The sequence below is a fragment of the Polypterus senegalus genome, chromosome 6, assembly GCF_016835505.1.
Source record: "Polypterus senegalus isolate Bchr_013 chromosome 6, ASM1683550v1, whole genome shotgun sequence".
NCBI lineage: Eukaryota > Metazoa > Chordata > Cladistia > Polypteriformes > Polypteridae > Polypterus > Polypterus senegalus.
Window position 1 is genome coordinate 45,645,624 of NC_053159.1, and position 18,386 is coordinate 45,664,009.

Sequence of the window (18,386 nt, forward strand, 5' to 3'; positions counted from 1 at the left end):
TGTACTAATTAAACCATCTCTTAATAGTGGCATAATTATTTTTATAGTAAACTTTTTCATACACTTGACATATAGGCATGACATTAATTTTTACAGTCATTTTTTAAAGTCATAAAGTTAGATTTTTTAGACAGGCAACTGGTTCATAAATAAGAACTATAATATTGGTAACACCTATCAAAATCTGGAAGACATTAAATTGGTTAGTGCAAAGATATAGTGAGTCAAAGTTGCTCTAAACCACAAATACAATGCCTTATGCCATTTTTTTAGCAAGCCATAATCTGGCTCACATGCAGCTGTTCTAGATGTCAATTTAATACTGCATCACAATCCTTGAAAATTACATGCATCTAACATTAGCAGTATAAGACTTATGGAACACTGTCTTTTTTATTTTTATAGAAACAGTCTTTTTTCAATAGAATTTGGGCCACGTCTTTTTAAAGCCTCCATATGTTAGAAACTACTGAACATACAAGTTTAAATGTTTTGTACATCAGTTTTTGGGTACAATGACATTAATTTCAGTAGGTATGAAGCAAATCGGTGATGGTCAGGAGCATTTTTAAAATCTGCTGATTTGACAGAGATTTCAATCTTCTAAAACTTGTAATTTTCAAACTATTTCATAAGCTGTCCACTGTGTTTTTTAAAGACAAACCAAGGAAGATCATTTATCTTATCATGATTGCTTTAATAAAATAGCCATTACCAAGTGAAACATTTTCTTTAATTGGTTAATTATGCAAATATTGATAGTTAGATAGGATATACCAGTAAGTAAACAACGGTGTTAATGAGAAAAAAAAAAAAGTGAACTTTCAGCCAAACAAATTTAATAAAAATCAAACAGTATATATTTATACAGTTATATATTACCAAGTTAAGAAGGGATTTCTTTAAAAAATACTTAATTGAAACATGTTAGTATTAAAATTCAAACAATAAGAATGGGTCAATCATTTAAATATTGAATTTAAAGTAATTTAATGAATGACATCATTATTTTTTAAAAAAAAGTTAAAAGTTCTTACAGCTCGAGAGCTGGAGGCACTAAACCGACGAGTACCACTGAACATACTGTCATCATGTAGAGACCCCTACAGACAAGAGAAAGTCAAAGACCATCAGCTTAACTGATGACAATCCTTTAACAGGACATTATGACGAATTAAAACCATAGTGAAGGAATCCAAACGGATGCAACCAAACAAACCTTTGCAAACAGACTTCACCTTGTGGAAGCATGCAAGGTGTAACACAAGAAGGAGAAAGATGATGTCTGTTGATAAAATTGGGATAATCTTAACAGTAGTAGCAGTAATGTGTTAATGGACCTTTCCACGTTTGTCCAATGGTCCTTATAAATCATGCAGAATTAAATGACCTCTGTTTATAAGCTCAAGTTTCACCACCAAGGTTTTGTACAATATCTGCAAAACTGTCACTGACACAACAATTCCTTGGTCAAATACATGAGGTTATCTCTTAATTCTTCAAATAAAACAAGCTGGTGTTTTCCAGGAGAGAACCATGTCCTCAGATTTGAATCTCATATTAAGCACATAATACAAAACCATGAGTCATTCCAGTATGTGCTAGAGATCACAGTCTAATTAGGTCAGGGGCACAACATGAGTAAACTTGGTCTAAATTAGTGTCCTTAACAAAACGCTTGACTCACTCTCTGTGACAGGATAAGGGGCTTAATAATATTAATGGACACCATAGTAGAACCCCCTTCTTCTATAGCATGGGTAGCCAACTTCGATCCTGGATAGCCACAACGGCTGCATGTTTTTGTTCCAACCCAGATACTTAATTAGAAGATAATCCTCACCAATAACAGATCTTACTTAATTTTATGGCTTGATAGTGTTTTAACTGGTACAGTTCATTTTTAAATAATAATAGATTTTTTTTCTTTCTAATGATACATGTATAATCCAAGTGATCTGAAGTCTAAAAAAGGAAGAGTTATTTTCAGTTCTGCACTCTCTCTTCAGTTTCCTTCTGAGTACTTAATTAAACCAAATAGTGAATGATGAATACACATGGGTGGAAATGGTTCCTTAGTCATTTGCAACTGGACTGCTAAGAAGAAGTAGTTAAAATAAACAATTAAGGGTTGAGAAGTCAAGCAAAATGACACCTATTATTGGCTACTACCTGAAGAAGGGGCCTGAGTTGCTTCGAAAGCTTACATATTGTAAATTTTTTAGCCAATAAAAGGTGTAATTTTTGCTTGACTTATCACTACATTCATAATGGCTAACACAACACAACATCGCAGTACTACAATTAAGGGTTCAAAATTTTAAAAAGCGAGACAACTAAAATGAACCAGAAGAATGTCATTTGAGCACTAAGTGCTTCATCGGCAATGAATGACTTCTCATGAAGCAACTGGGTTGGAACAAATGCCTGAAATCACTCAGCCCTGATTAAAAGGGTCCGAGTTTTAAATAGCAAATAAATTAAATTAAGTTAATTAATAGCAAAAACTGGTCACCAATTAAGAAAATGGTTAGAATGAAAACTTCTAGTCACTGTGGCTCTCCAGGATCAGATTTGGCCACCCCTGTTCTATAGATTAAGGATATCTAGCTGAAGTGGTTTTGATGTGTAGTTATAATTTCCTCCATGGAAGGTTTCCAGGTAAAGCCCACTGACAGAATACTAACAATGAGATTCAGGACGTTGCTGAGGATTACATTGCTTGAATTGTCTGGGAACTTCTGGGAGTTCCTCAAGAGGGAAAAGTTGCTGATAATAGATTTGTCTGTCAAGCGTGCCCATTAATAAGAAAAACTGAAGTGAACTGAAATATTTACTTGATGTTTTACTTAAAAGAAAAAAAATCTACATAAAAATGATAGCTAATTTTTTAATGAAAAAGTAGTAAAGTACAAGCTACTGTAACTTTAAACTAAACAGTACTGCACCTCCAAAAACACCCAGTTTTATATCAGATTTTCTTTCTTCTAGTACAGAAATTTTTTTACGGCATTCAAGAAACAAAAAGGGTTAGTAAATGCAATTGGAAGAAATGCAACACAAACAAGTTGAACATCCATGCAGTAAAATGAACAGTAAAAAAGAGAACATCATAAGCCATTCAAACCAGAAAAAAATACAATTAATCACATAAAATTTTCACATAAAAAAAACATGCTGAAACAAAAATGCTTGCTTCACAATCTGTTACTGATTGCAGTCACCATGCATCATGGAAGAACCAAGATTAATGTTTTCCATTTCTCCTAGCTGTGCTATTATAATGTCGATTCTACTTTATTTAACAAGGCTAAAGGATTCATACCTGATAGTGGCCACTAAGGTCGGAGAATGCAATAATTTTAGAAAGTACTGCATAAGAGCATTTTCAATTTAAATTATGATAAACTAGCCAAAGCCCGCCGTAGTAAGAATAGGAACGGAAAACGGTGAGAAAGGAATTCAGTATAACAAAGGCTTAGGAAACCACCGTCGCAGTATAACGAAAATAGCAAGGAGCGAAACCAATGCCAATGGTCGAGAGAGTGCCTTCCTGTAGCAGGCTACGGAAAACATAGACATATATAGATAGACGCCGCATTCACTGTGTTGCCCAGTCGACATGATAAGTCAGCGCGTCCGCCCTATTGCGAGTGGTAAAAGTGCCATTTAAACTAATATAGGTAGACGTGGAAATCGGGTTTTCTGATGAAAAAACTAACGTTTTAAACAGTATCGTATACATACAACAGATTTTGGCGAATCGTTTACATGCAATTATATATACACTAAATGCGTGCGTATCCCATGGTCCTAAAGTTGGGGAGCAGGGATCTGTGAGTTGGCAGGCGTGGCTCTCTGTCTTACAGGCACTCTGTCTTACAGGCGACCTCTGTCTTGCTTGCCCTTAGTTAGAGTTGGCGATCATGGGTCTCTGTCTTGCGTGCGGTGTAAAGTCAACGTGGTTCAGAGGTGCATGTGGACTTTTGCACAGATGAAACCGACTGAGGCTGTGTTTGGTGAGTTGTTGCGTGCCTCGAGAGCGACGCTGGACTCGGGAGGACTGTTACAGTTGGCGTCCGTGGCTCTGTCGTGCGTATCCCATGACCCGGTAGGAGGGTTAGAGTTGGCAGGCGGGGCTCTGTCGAGTATATCCCATGGTCTTAGAGTTGGCAGGCAGGGCTCTATCTTGCTTGCGCTCACTGTCTTGCATGCCCTCAGTGTCTTGCATGCCCTTAGTGAATTATATATATATAGATAAAACCCATTAGGTAATTACAAATTTTGAATGTCCAGTCACATTAGATTAAGGTAATGGTTCCAATCAATTTTATACTATGCATAAGTGCTACTGAACAAATAAACAACTTCTGCAAGAATAAAATGTCACCTACCATTTTCGGTATTAAAAACAATTTTAGCACAGTATTGATTATGGAGTTCCTTAATTTGAAAAGATTAATGACATAGAGGAATATCCAGCTAAATGAACATCTCATACTGCTTGGCAGTCTGGGTTTCAAAACTGGGCTAGGTTACCTTTACGCAGATTTTACATTTTTATTTTCCCTGAATGTTTATGTTTCTTCCTGCTAACTTTACTTCTGGTACAGATCTAGAAAAGTCTGTATAAAACCCCATGTTGTCCATTAAATTATTTACAAAATGCAAGCCCTTAATTTTCTTTTTAAATATAAGGGATATCAAATTTTTCTCATAAAGTGTCTGGTAAACTTTTTTTTCCTGTCACTGAAAAAATGTACTTATGTACTTTTTCTGTGCACCTGTTACTTTTTTCTGTTTGTGTTTTGGTTACTTTTATTATGTCTGTATTTTAAACTCTTGGGATGGAGCTTTCATTATTACAAATTGATCATGCAGAAAGAGAATCACAATTCAAAATAAAAATGTAAAATAACCTGATGGATATTTAACAAATTTCTTTTGCTACTTCAAATATTAAAAAAAGTCATCAAACAAATGATTTGTTTCACAGTTATATGTAGACATTCCCTATTTTCAGAATATTCATTATTTTTTACATGCAGAGAAACATACATTACAAGGAATGGTGTATGGATTTAGTGGCTTTCCATCTAGGCACACAACAATAGAAATGTTTAAAAAATTATTTGCACAAACCCTGATGCTCCGAGATGGAAGGCCATTGCTACAAAGCATGGAAGGCTATGAAAAAAATTATGTTTAAAAAAATAAGCAAGGATAACAATGTTATCATTTGTTAAGAAACAGAAATAAATAAATAAAATACATAGAATACTGTCAAATTCAACACATATTAGCTTTTGTATCTGTTTTTAACTTTCTTAGATCAAAATCTGAAAAAAAAAAAACAAACATAAGAGACCTTCACTGGGTTCAAATATCCAACAAAAACATCACATAAAAACAGAAATCACATAATCCTTCCTATTATACTGTATTTGAACCATTAAAACACTGCCTGGGTGGTTATTTGTGTTAGTTGCCACAAATATTAAAACAACTATGGCAAGGACACTCTACAGACACAAATATTAATTTTTACAAAGTTTACTGCCTCAGTTTTTATGAAGGCAGTTTGCATATACTCCAGAATGTTATGGAGAGTGATCAGATGAATTTACAAATAAATGCAAAGTCCCTCTGCGCCATGAAAATTAACTTAATCCCAAAAAAACATTTCCACTGCTGCAGTGAAGGCGGCTTCAGGATGTCCAAGAAAGTCCAGCAAGCGCCAGGACCATCTCCTAAAGTTGAGTCAGCTGCAGGATTGGGGCACCATAAGTGCAGAGCTTACTCAGGAATGGCAGCAGGCAGGTATAAGTGTATCTGCACACATAGTGAAGCAAAGACATTTGGAGGATGGCCTGGTGTCTAGAAGGCAGCAAAGAAGCCAGTTCTCTCTAAGAAAAACATAAGGGACAGACTGATATTCTGCAAAAGGTACAGGGATTGGACTGCTGAGGACTGGGGTAAAGTCATTTTCTCTGATGAATCCCCTTTCTGATTGCTTGAGGCATCCGGAAAAAAGATTGTCCGGAGGAGAAAAGGTGAGCGCTACCATCAGTCCTGTTTCATGCCAACAGCAAAGTATTCTGAGACCATTTATGTGTGGGGTTGCTTCTCAGCCAAGGGAATGAGCTCACTCACAATTCTGCCTAAGAACACAGTCATAAATAAAGAATGGTTCCAAAACACCGCACTGCACAGCAACTACTCCCAACCATTCCAGCATGATGGAGCACTGTACCACAAGGGAAAAGTGATAATTATGTGGCTCGGGGAACAAAACAATGAAATTTTGGGTCCATGGCCAAGAAACTACCCAGATCTTAATCCTATTGAGAACAATCTTCAAGAGGCGGGTGGACAAACAAACCCTCAAAAATTCTGACAACCTCCAAGCATTGATTATGCAAGAATGATTGCCATGAGTAAGGATTCGGCCCAGAAGCTGACTGACAGCATGCCAGGGCAAATTGCAAAAAGAAGGGCCAATTCTGCAAATATTGACTGTTTGCATAAACTTAATGTAACTGTCAATAAACGCCTTTGAAACTTACGAAATGCTTGTAATTATACTTCAGTATACTGTAGAAACATCTGACAAAAAGGTTCAAAAACACTGAAGCAGAAAACTTTGTGAAAACCAATACTTGTGTCATTCTCAAAACTTTTTGCCACAATTGTATTCAAGCATTTAAAAAAATAAACCAATTATCCTGTTCATTAATTGCAAAACAAACTGCAATCTTCATACCAAACTACAAATGCTAAAAAAATTTGCACAAACAGCAGTGGCACATGATAGAATATTAGAGTGGAAAGAAATTAATTAAAGTATATGTAGTGCTTAGTGGGTTTAACAAACCTTTTCAACAAAAACATGAATGACTAATCAGACTACTACTACAACTAACACATAGAATATGCTTCAAATAATGTGACAGAATACTGAGCCTCTGACTTTGCAAGCTCACATGTCTAGGGAAGTGCATATATCTTTGTAACACAATACAGACTGCTGAAAGAAACACTAGCCCAGAAGAGGTGCTGGTATTGAAAAGAAAAATGACTTTCATTTTTAGATGTCCACTCAGCTTTGGATGATGATTATAAGAGCTAACCTGTTGTGGCAAAATGGGATGCTAATGAATTAGCAATATCTTCTTCTTAGGTACCACTTACTGTAAGAACCCTGCCTCTCTCTTTCACATAAATGGAAAACTATTTATACACAATTTTTCCACTTTAGTACAAATTATCCACTGTTCAGTCAATATACTTTCAGTGAGCAAATGTAGTGACATGTTTCTATGCCTGCTGTAATATTGGTTACTAGCCAACCCGTGGTGTACCACATGCCGCATAATCAGGACGTTTTTTTAATGAATTTTAAGCACAGGGAGAAAATTAACATTTGAAAAATCGGTAATGTAATAAATCAGCAAGAAAAGCAACATTGTAACAATGCACGGAACGAACCAACACACAATCGTCCGTGACTGAAAACTGGCGGACCGTCCTTGTGCCTTCTCCTGCCAGACAGAGGGATGGGGGTGCACGGCACGGAGTGTGGAACGGGAGGAGAGGAGAAGGACGTCCATCATGCTAGTCTGCTGATTTCTCGTTCAGTATGCGCTGCCCGCTCATGTGCCCACCTCCAACTCGTCACTTGAGTCGTCGTCTTTACACAGTCTAGATGTACCTGTGACTGATGTAGACTTTTCATTGCTCTGTGCGGTTTTGGCTGCTTTTCTATATATAATCCACCAAGACACCCGACCATGGTAGTAGCGAGGTGGGTGTGTACAAAGGGGTTGGGATGCAACCAGTGGGAGCGTATGAGTCGCACTTAGTGGGAATTCCACGGTTTGCAACCCGAATGGGGTTCAACGACTTACCCACGCCTCTCTGCACCGGGTAGACACACGCTCAATGTCATGCATAATTATTTATTGAATGCTAAACACTTCTGGAAAGACACGGTTGTCTAAAACGGGTTGGTGTGAGAATACAACAGTAAGCAAAAGAAAAGATGGAACTCTGGAGAGAGCAAAATACAACACAATAGTGAACCCGCGGCATAACAAACGCTGCATAATTATTTACTGATGGATGAACACTTCTGGAAAGACACAGTTGTCTAAAAAGGGAGGATTTGAGGATACAACAGAAACTGAATGAAAAGATGGAACTCTAGACTTTTCATTGCTCTGTGCGGTTTTGGCTGCCTTTCTATATATAATCCACCAAGACACCCGACCACGGTAGTAGCGAGGTGGGAGGGGTGTGTGAACAAAGTGCAGGAGCATCTAAGAAGACGCATGTTTGTAACGGATGCAAATTGCTGTATGTAGCGTGTAAAACAGTTTGCTATGGTGCACGCGGTCGTGCATCGTAACCGAAAACTCGTTTTTTAAAGACTGCTTACATCATTGTGTTTTAACCTCAGTTGTAAAGGAATGTTTTAAGGACCCCATGGGATATCCCTCGGTTTTGGCTGCTTTTCTATATATAATCCACCAAGATACCCGACCACGGTAGGAGAGGGTGTGCACAAAGGGTAGGGACGTAATGAGTGAGAGCGTATGAGTCACACTTAGTGGAATTCCACGGCTTGCAGCCCGAATGGGGTTCAACAGTTTACCCACGCCTCTCTGCGCTGGGTAGACACACGGTCGATCTCATGCATAATTATTCATTGAATTCTAAACACTTCTGGAAAGACACGGATGTCTAAAACGGGTTGGTGTGAGAATACAACAGTAAGTGAATGAAAAGATGGAACTCTGGAGAGAGCAAAATACAACACAATAGTGAACCCGCGGCATAACAAACGCCGCGTGGCTCAGACGTGCATGTGGACTCTTACCACAGACGAAAGGGACTAACTGGGTGGTTGGTGAGTTTTTGCGTCCAGGCAAATGGGCAGGCAGTGTGAATGCCTAGAGAGCAAGGGAAGACGCCGGCCGGTGAAAAGAGTGTTGGTGGGCAGGAAAACGCGTCTTCCGTGTTCCTGCAGGAGCATCTAAGAAGACGCATGTTTGTCGCGGATGCGAATAGCTGTATGTAGCGTGTAAAACAGTTTGCTATGGTGCACGCGGTCGTGCGTTGTAACCGAAAAGTCGTTTTTTAAAGACTGCTTACTTCATTGTGCTTTAACCTCAGTTGTAAAGGAGTGTTTTAAGGATCCCATGGGATACCCCTCGCAAACCGTTTCACACTCTGCATATGGTGATTCACCTCCGCGAGAAACATGCCTCTATGAACAGTCAACGTAGCTCAGAGGTGCATGGCATGCACATGACATTAACCTGACCTGCACTGCATGTGGCCTCTACGACAGACGAATATAAATGACGCCATTTTTTCTGTGTCGTCGCGTCCGAGTTGGTGGGCGTGGCCCTGCGAGTTGTTATCGTATCCAATGGTCTTGGAGTTGGTGGGCGTGGCTCCTTCCTGCGTGCGCCATAGGTATCTCACTTGTCGGCGGCTTAGTGAATTCACGCCCCTTCCGGCGTGCTTTCCATGGTTGTCTTGCCTTAGTGAATTATATAAATAGATATTGAATAGCAGTGGACTTTGATCAAACAAGTGATGGCCTAGATAGGAGGAATCAAAATTAATTAAATTAATCATCATCATCAAAAGACAGAAAAACTGGTGTTCTAGATCTCACACGATCAATTTCAGTGACCTATTACGGTACAAAAGACAAATATATTGTAAGTTATGCACTAGTGCAGGGGCATCAAACTTAAGGCCTTTAAACTGATTTGACTCCTGGACCTATTTAAAATGGAACACTTTGTCAATACTCAACATACCATATGAGAGTACCTGTGTGTTTTTTGTGAAGAAAACGGGGTATTAATTTGTTGACATGTTCTGGTTCACATTGAGTAATAAAGCATTCTTTCTCCCCTCAGTAAGTCTGAGACCCCTGCTCTAGTGGAGTTAATAAAATGTGTGACTTTTTCTTGAGCTTTCACATAAGGCAAAGGACAATCTGCTACTGGTTTTACAAAAAACACATTTACAAGTGCAAAAAAAGTGCAAAAGAGTGAAAATTAAAACAAGAACAAAAGAAAACCCAATACAGTATGCAATAATAATGGCTATTCCAACTAACCTAAACTCTGAAGCAGCAATTGTAAAGCTCTAATGAGATACACTGGCTAACAGCAGGTCTGCAGATCCAAGATATAACAACTTGGATAAGTAATGAGGGAGATAGATGCAAAAATTAGTGCTGACCATTGAATTCATTAACATAAATCTGACCCATTAATCTCAAAGGTTAAGGTGTACAGTCACTTCCAGAAATCAAATGCCTTGCTTTATGCAATTACATCTACAGAGTCAATCACACAACATGTTATGACAGTGTCAAATAAGATACTCAATAAGAGTATGATATCTTTAGTAATCATAGGACAGATAAACACAGACAACTGTATGTCTTTGGCCCTCCTGTCAATTTTTTAATAAAAATGAATCCATATATTCTAGGGCATCAAGGCACTTCTTAAAAACAACAGGTGCAAAGCAGGAATTACACACCAGTCAAACGCATAACACACTTAGTCACACTGGGTCAGTTAAGCTAACCTTTATTACTTTCTGGGTATTGGAGAATACTAGAATGCCTTTTCTACAAAGAGCAAACTTAACTTTTGTTTCTCTTAGAATGTAAATTATTTTTATTAAAGTCTCAAAATTTAATGATGTTTGAAATAAGGGAGCTACTCTTTAGACAATACATATAAACAAGCAGTAATTTGGTGCCACTGACAGCCACCTCTCTTGGCAACAAACAGCTTAAGTTAACAACCAGCCCTAAACAGAGAGCCAATCATTTGCAGGATGCACTCGTTTTTTGACTAATGACAATGCATGTTTGGAGTATGGAAGGGAAACTGCAGTTTCCAGAGAAAAACCCAAAACAATGGCCACGTTAAGATTTTAACTACATTTCCTTCCTGCTGGATTAAGCGCTATGCTAAGCACTGAGCCATCAAGCCATTTAGAGGAATACAAAGTCACACTGGAAAGATTAGAAAAGTCAAACACTAAGCATAGATTTTCATCAATTGTTAAGACAATGCCATATTTATAATCTTCTAACATCATTATTCATGGAAAAAACATAATAAACTGTGTGAACTATATTAACCTACATATGAATGACATTCTGGTAAAACAAACTAATTTGAGAAAAAAAAAAAGTTAATATTATTTCTAAATTAATACTGGCAAAATAATTCTGCTGGTCTTTTCCCTAATTGTGTATTCTATCTGCACTTTTTGAAGGCATATTTACTATTTGTAGGGTGCTGCTCCCCTTAAATGGAAGGTGTTGAAAGAAAAAGATTTATGACCTCATAAAATAGTGAAAATATTCTTTATTTTATAACACTAATAACACAAGGAACTGACAGAACTGTCTTCAATCTGACTAATGAATCTTTCCTAATTAGCATCAGTTATACACATATCTAGCTATCCATCTCTCTCTCTAGTTCACTGGAAGAATAAGCAAATATGTATTAAACAAAATAATGATCTTGATGCTTGCCAAAAAATACTTCATTAATTACAAAAAAAGCTGCAGGTGGTGGATTTCTTTATTCCCTTCTTATCTGTTTAATGTGAACAAAGTACTAAAATTGTCAAGCTTAATGTGTTATGCTTACGCGTGGTAAAAGGAAATCAAAAGGGAAATTCTGCAATAGATTTCATATAACTCTGCCTAAGTCACAGGGTGCAGTCTATTAAGCTAAGAATTGAGTAACCCAATTACTGAAAGTGATGATCAGAGTTGCTCTTGAAAGTAAATGACTAAAATTGAGTTTTAACTTGAGTTATTTTAACACATTATTTGTTTGTGCTATATATTTGGCAACTTAAACAATTTAAAATTTTCAATGTGTTTCTAATTTTATTGTATTTATATATCACATAAATAACATGCAATAGTATTACTATATAGTCTTTGCTGTAACTGGGCAAAATGATGTTAATAAAATTGGGTAATTTCCCATGCAAAATTTTCTACCTAGTACTATTTAAAAATTTAAAGAAAAACATTTTCTTCTTAAATAGATAACAGTAAAAATACTATCGATCTCCTATTCACAGAAGTCACTGCATAAAAACCTGAAGAAATAAAAATTAGTTTGTGCTCAGTAAAAAGAATTTATGATAGCAGCCTTCCATCCTTCACCATTCAATTAAACACACATTAAAGTTCCATCTAAGAAGTCCAAAAACAGCATATCAGATAATAATAAGACGACACAAGAATGCAATTGGTTGCAGAAGGAAATAAACTAAAATAAAGAAGTCTAGGTAGAAGCGGAAATTAGGAAACAGAAAAAAGTGAGATAAGCAGACAGACCCGTGATCCATTTTGTGTTGAAGTTTGGGGTTTTGAAGAAAGGCCACTGCAGTTGTAGAGGTCAGATGAGTAGTGATTCCCCTGTGGAATTTCAAGAAAAATCGGAAGACAGAGAGAAAAAGAACAGGACTGATGAACATATGGGTATCCCCTTTTGATAAGCATTCCTTTTTAATCCTGCATAATGCAAAAAGTTTTAACAAAAAAAGCAAATATAACTATTTACTACCTGCTTTTACTGTTCAAAGCTCTAAGAATGAAATAAAATGGCATGCTATGTTTTTCCAATAATTAATTTTATGATATCATTTAAGCTTCAAGATGAGCATGACTTTTTTTTAAATGCAGGAAGCTATAAAGCAACAGTGCTAACTGCTACATAGTCTTGCAGCCTTCCTCCAATTATCAGTCACTTAAAAATGTACATACATTTAGAGAAATATATATAATGTCCAGAATGACAAGTCCAATTTAAAAAATATTTAGCCCCTAAAAGATATTAATATTTTATATGCTATTAAAAAATAAATAAATAAATAAATAAAAAAATCGATCAGCTTCATGAATACCCCCCCTCCACAAATAAAAGTCCCACATATATTTAAACAATCTTAAAGTTTAGCTTTAATAAATAATTTTTAAAACGACGGATATTAAATTGTTGAATTATAATATTCAAATCATATTAAGTGTACAGCATTTAGAATGAATATTCCTTAAAAACAAATTACAAGGACACAAGTGAACAAATATTTCTTAAAAACACTGCAGACCCAAGTTTTTTCTTAACAGGACATATCTACGCAGTATTTAAATATATGCAAAGGAAACTACACCACCTTCATGCAGAATAACTACGTTGTCTCACCAAACTCTAGCTGCTATATAGCATGCTGTTATCATTAGCAGCTAACAAATACATGTAAAACTTGTAACATATACACACAGTTTGAGAACAAAAACAAAACATTGGTCATTACATGACTACATACTGTGCACACAAATAATAGCTTGTAGTTAGTCTGCAACGCAACATGCACTTCAATCTCTATTGCAACTACAAGCAAGAATACAAAAGCAATGCTTTCACTGTTAGATTCCAAACTCCACACTACTATGACTTAGGAATTAAGAATCCAATACAAAGATTCCAAACCCCACACTACTATGAATTAGGAGTTAAGAATCCAATACAAGACAATACAAACCAGGAGCTGCTCTCGTCTTGAAGACTGTTTACTCTCATCACTGTTTCTTGAGTTCTGCATTTTTACAAGTACAATGAATACAGTATTTACTAACATAGACAGAAGACTGGATTAAACTCACACATCTTGCAGTTACTGAAAACAGAATTTATTGGATTTATATTTAAAAGAGCTATTTTAATATTAGAAAACTACTGATCGTTATTTGTTGAATTTCAGCTATATATTTTAAAAATGTAACATCCAACTACTAAAATGTAACATTCAACTATTACAACATGCAGAATTACAATAGGTTGTGCCAAAAAAGGTAAAAAAAAATTGCTTCACTTAATATAGTCTTTTAAGTCACTGTCACCATCTTTCCTACTTTTCCAATTTCAGTATTGTAGAGACAGGTCTCTTTACCCTACAGTATGGCTCTGTAAGTGTGTTTTATTTATCCCATTATAAATAAAGTTAACATTGTTAAGACTTTACTTAGCAATATTATATAGTTTCAAGTGTGGAAAGGTAAGTATATTATTAAAGTTTTTTGTATCAATTAACAAGGTATTTACATCCAACCATGTGCACCTGACTAACTGATGATAAGGTTGTGCTACCAACTATTTTTAAAAGCAGAAACATTTGCCAGTTGTTTTGTGGTCTGTAGCAACACCATACACACAGTAAAGATCTCAGGGATGGAAATGTCTATACCCATCAGTCTCAGAGAAGTTATAAATTCACCAGCAAATTTCCCTCTGGGATCAAAAAAAGTCTTTCTAACTTAAATTCTACAATCAGAATAATTATAGAGTATTTGTGCCAGGTTCCAGTCTTTTTGAAGGTGGGTTTTCCATCAAATTCACCCCAAAAGCAGAGTTTGATACTGCAAAGAGTCTATAAGCTAAATCCAATGATCTACAAAACCTATAACATGTTAAATGTAGCAGTTACAGTATAGCATCCAACATCAGAACAAACTAGTATGGATTTCATAGAACGGTACCCAGCGGAAAGACACGTATCTCCTAAGAACATGTTACCACAGCTCAGGCTTAAAATGTTGCATACAGGCTTCTGAAACAATTTCCTCAGGAAAGCAGAGTTGTTTGGCTGTTACCCACTAACTTTAAATAGTGTTGTAAGTAGCCAGGCCAAAACATCTCCAGTACAATGTTGAGTCTGATTCATATAAACAGAAAACAACTAATTCAAGTTACTGCTACTAAAGTTAGTCCTTCAGGTGTACATATCTTCACACCCATGCCTCCTAAATGTTGGTTTGTTTTAAGTTGGGAAAAAAAAACAACTAAAATCTGTTTTATGATATTTGTCACCCAAGGTAAGACTTAATTTTAGGTCCCTGGCTATATAAAACCATAAAACTGAAGAGGGGTTTATTTCCTTTTCATACATGATACTTATTTTTAGTTTGATGAAAAAACTCTCAGTACTGGATACCAGCATTGCCTTGGTTAGTAACTGCTATAGTAATTTAAATGATTTGTTTTTGAACATACATGCATTTTAAATAAAATTATTTTGAATACCTGTAAAATATTTAACTTACTGCAGTTTATGTATTATTGTAATATATAAATAAAATACATTTTTCCAAATAGACTGTTTGTTTGACTCAAATATTTGGTCAAGTGGTGTTTATTCACTGTGGAGATGTTAATGTAAATAGAAAGCATTTTGGCCTCAAAAATATAAATGTAAATACCACCTATTTCTGTTGACAAGTAAAATATCTAGCTGAAATACTGGAAGTTCCTTTTTATTTTGTAGTACAACTGTATTTACACCTGCTATGTGGAAAAAAGACACACACTTGAGAAGAAATTAATAAACAATTCCCAATACTCTTGCAACACATGTGCCATATTCAAATGGCTAACATCTTCTTACTTATTTGTATCACTAATATTCAAGTTTGAACTTAAGCCAATTCAGGAATAAGAGGATCAGAGTCTATTCGGGAAGTTATGGTACAAGGCAGACACAAACTTTAGATTGAGGGTCAGTCCACTGTAGGGCACAACCCCACAAAAATCCACTCCTACTGATCCTGAGCTAACATGGTTCAACAATTAACTCAACACTCACATCTGGGCTAGGTCCCCGGAGTTGTGGAGAACCAACATCTGCAGTTCTCTAAAACCATATAAAGGCTCTGAAAAATAGGTGAAATGTGTTTCTTCCACCAACAAAGAGAATCAAGTTAAGAAACTGAAAAGTGTTTTTCTTGAAAGAAATACCTTCTGAATGTAAACATCAAAGCTAATCTCACAGTGACATCAACTCTGGCTAAAGTGACAATTCAGCCAACATGGGTTCAATTTTACAAAAAAATGTCAATGCACATTACAACATTGAAGAAATAAGATCAGAAAATCAATTGACACATATTAAATTTTACAAGGGTTAACGTCAGCTATATGTTTGAAATAGCCTAAAGCAGTTATATCTTATTTAAAGTGCTAAACAGATTATTTTAGTACTCAGTTGTGCTTATTACACCACAATCATAAAGTTGCGTGGTGTAATTCCTGCTTTTGTGGACTGTGTTTTTTGAATGGGTTTGCTATATTATACAGTGCATCCGGAAAGTATTCACAGCGCATCACTTTTTCCACATTTTGTTATGTTACAGCTTTATTCCAAAATGGATTAAGTTTACTTGTCTACTTAGTTTTTAAAAATAAAAAAACTGAGAAATCACATGTACATAAGTATTCACATCCTTTGCTCAATACTTTGTCAATGCACCTTTGGCAGCAATTACAGCCTCAAGTCTTTTTGAATATGATGCCACAAGCTTGGCACACCTATCCTTGGCCAGTTTTGCCCATTCCTCTTTGCAGCACTCTCAAGCTCCATCAGGTTGGATGGGAAGCGTCGGTGCACAGCCATTTTAAGATCTCTCCAGAGATGTTCAATCAGAATCAAGTCTGGGCTCTGGCTGGGCCACTCAAGGACATTCACAGAGTTGTCCTGAAGCAACTCCTTCGATATCTTGACTGTGCGCTTAGGGTCGTTGTCGTGCTGAAAGATGTACCGTCGCCCCAGTCTGAGGTCAAGAGCGCTCTGGAGCAGGTTTTCATCCAGGATGTCTCTGTACATTGCTGCAGTCATCTTTCCCTTTATCCTGACTAGTCTCCCAGTTCCTGCCGCTGAAAAACATCCCCACAGCATGATGCTGCCACCACCATGCTTCACTGTGGGGATGGTATTGGCCTGGTGATGAGTGGTGCCTGGTTTCCTCCAAACGTGATGCCTGGCATTCACACCAAAGAGTTCAATCTTTGTCTCATCAGACCAAAGAATTTTGTTTCTCATGGTCTGAGAGTCCTGAAGGTGCCTTTTGGCAAACTCCAGGCGGCTGCCATGTGCTTTTTACTAAAGAGTGGCTTCCGTCTGGCCATGCTGCCATACAGGCCTGATTGGTGGATTGCTGCAGAGATGGTTGTACTTCTGGAAGATTCTCCTCTCTCCACAGAGGACCTCTGGAGCTCTGACAGAGTGACCATCGGGTTCTTGGTCACCTCCCCGACTAAGGCTCTTCTCCCCCAATCACTCAGTTTAGATGGCCGGCCAGGTCTAGGAATAGTCCTGGTGGTTTCGAACTTCTTCCACTTACGGATGATGGAGGCCCCTGTGCTCATTGGGACCTTCAAAGCAGCAGAAATTTTTCTGTAACCTTCCCCAGATTTGTGCCTCGAGACAATCCTGTCTCATAGGTCTACAGACAATTCCTTTGACTTCATGCTTGGATTGTGCTCTGACATGAACTGTCAACTGTGGGACCTTATATAAACAGGTGTGTGCCTTTCCAAATCATGTCCAATCAACTGAATTTACCACAGGTGGACTCCAATTAAGCTGCAGAAACATCTCAAGGATGATCAGGGAAAAGCCATCATGGCATAGGCTGTGAAAACCTATGTACATGTGCTTTCCCAATTTTTTTTATTTTTAATAAATTTGCAAAAACCTCAAGCAAAATTTTTTCACGTTGTATTTATGAAGTGTTGTGTGTAGAATTCTGAGGAAAACAAATGAATTTAATCCATTTTGGTCTCTTGGTTTACTAATTCAGAAAATGCATTAGCAAAAGTGTAAAGTCCCAGCAACAGACTAAGAAAAAGTTATGTTTTAGCAATTGTGTATGGTCTTTGCATTAGCAAGCTGATGTGGTAGTTAGCAATGTTGCCTCAGATCTCTAGGGTCCCAGAATTAATCTCAAGCACTCTCCGTGAGATTTTCTTCCATGTCCCCATTTCTATAAAAATATTTTTGGGGGAGCAACATATCTTTCTCCCACATTCAAACCTTCACGTTAGGTGAAGTGGAGTCTCTAAATTTGAGTTTGAGTGTTTGCATGAGTGTGCCTTGCTATGACAAGGGACACATCCAGAATTGGTTCCCAACTGCATTCATTGCTGGGGCAGGCACCAGTACTCACACTACTGGTGAAAGGAAACCCAGGGTAGAAAATTAATTAACTAACTAAATATTTAATACACATTATGTGTAAAGCCTAATGATTTAATGATAAATGCTATTTATTAGAGTGACAAAATTCAGTAGAAAGTTTTGATGAACTTCATCAACTGCTAAATTGCTGCATTTACAAAAACAAGTAATATTTAAGCAAAAAGATTAAAGTATTTTGGTACAAAAACATGACTGCCCTATTATTTCAATATTTTAGTTAAAGAAAGATGTCCCTTGTTGCAAAGAACTGATCAACAATCAATCAATAGTAGCCTAGGTTACCA

General features: G+C 36.7%; 1 protein-coding gene across 23 annotated transcripts in view; it reads right to left on the bottom strand.

The window, feature by feature from the left end:
* Positions 1-18,386, bottom strand: part of LOC120531004 (leucine-rich repeat flightless-interacting protein 2-like) — a 273,630-nt gene that overhangs the window by 83,841 nt on the left and 171,403 nt on the right. For 10 of the 23 annotated variants that reach the window (XM_039755924.1, XM_039755918.1, XM_039755915.1 and 7 more), the window contains 4 exons: positions 13,615-13,668; positions 12,407-12,487; positions 5,143-5,187; positions 1,038-1,103 (listed from right to left, as the gene is read on the bottom strand). The exons of 5 other annotated variants lie outside the window; for them this stretch is intronic. In XM_039755924.1, coding sequence (XP_039611858.1) covers positions 1,038-1,103; positions 5,143-5,187; positions 12,407-12,487; positions 13,615-13,668 — 246 coding nt within the window. The remainder of the gene's footprint in view (positions 1-1,037; positions 1,104-5,142; positions 5,188-12,406; positions 12,488-13,614; positions 13,669-18,386) is intronic. 8 more of the 23 variants (XM_039755917.1, XM_039755911.1, XM_039755908.1 and 5 more) reach the window with 3 other exon arrangements.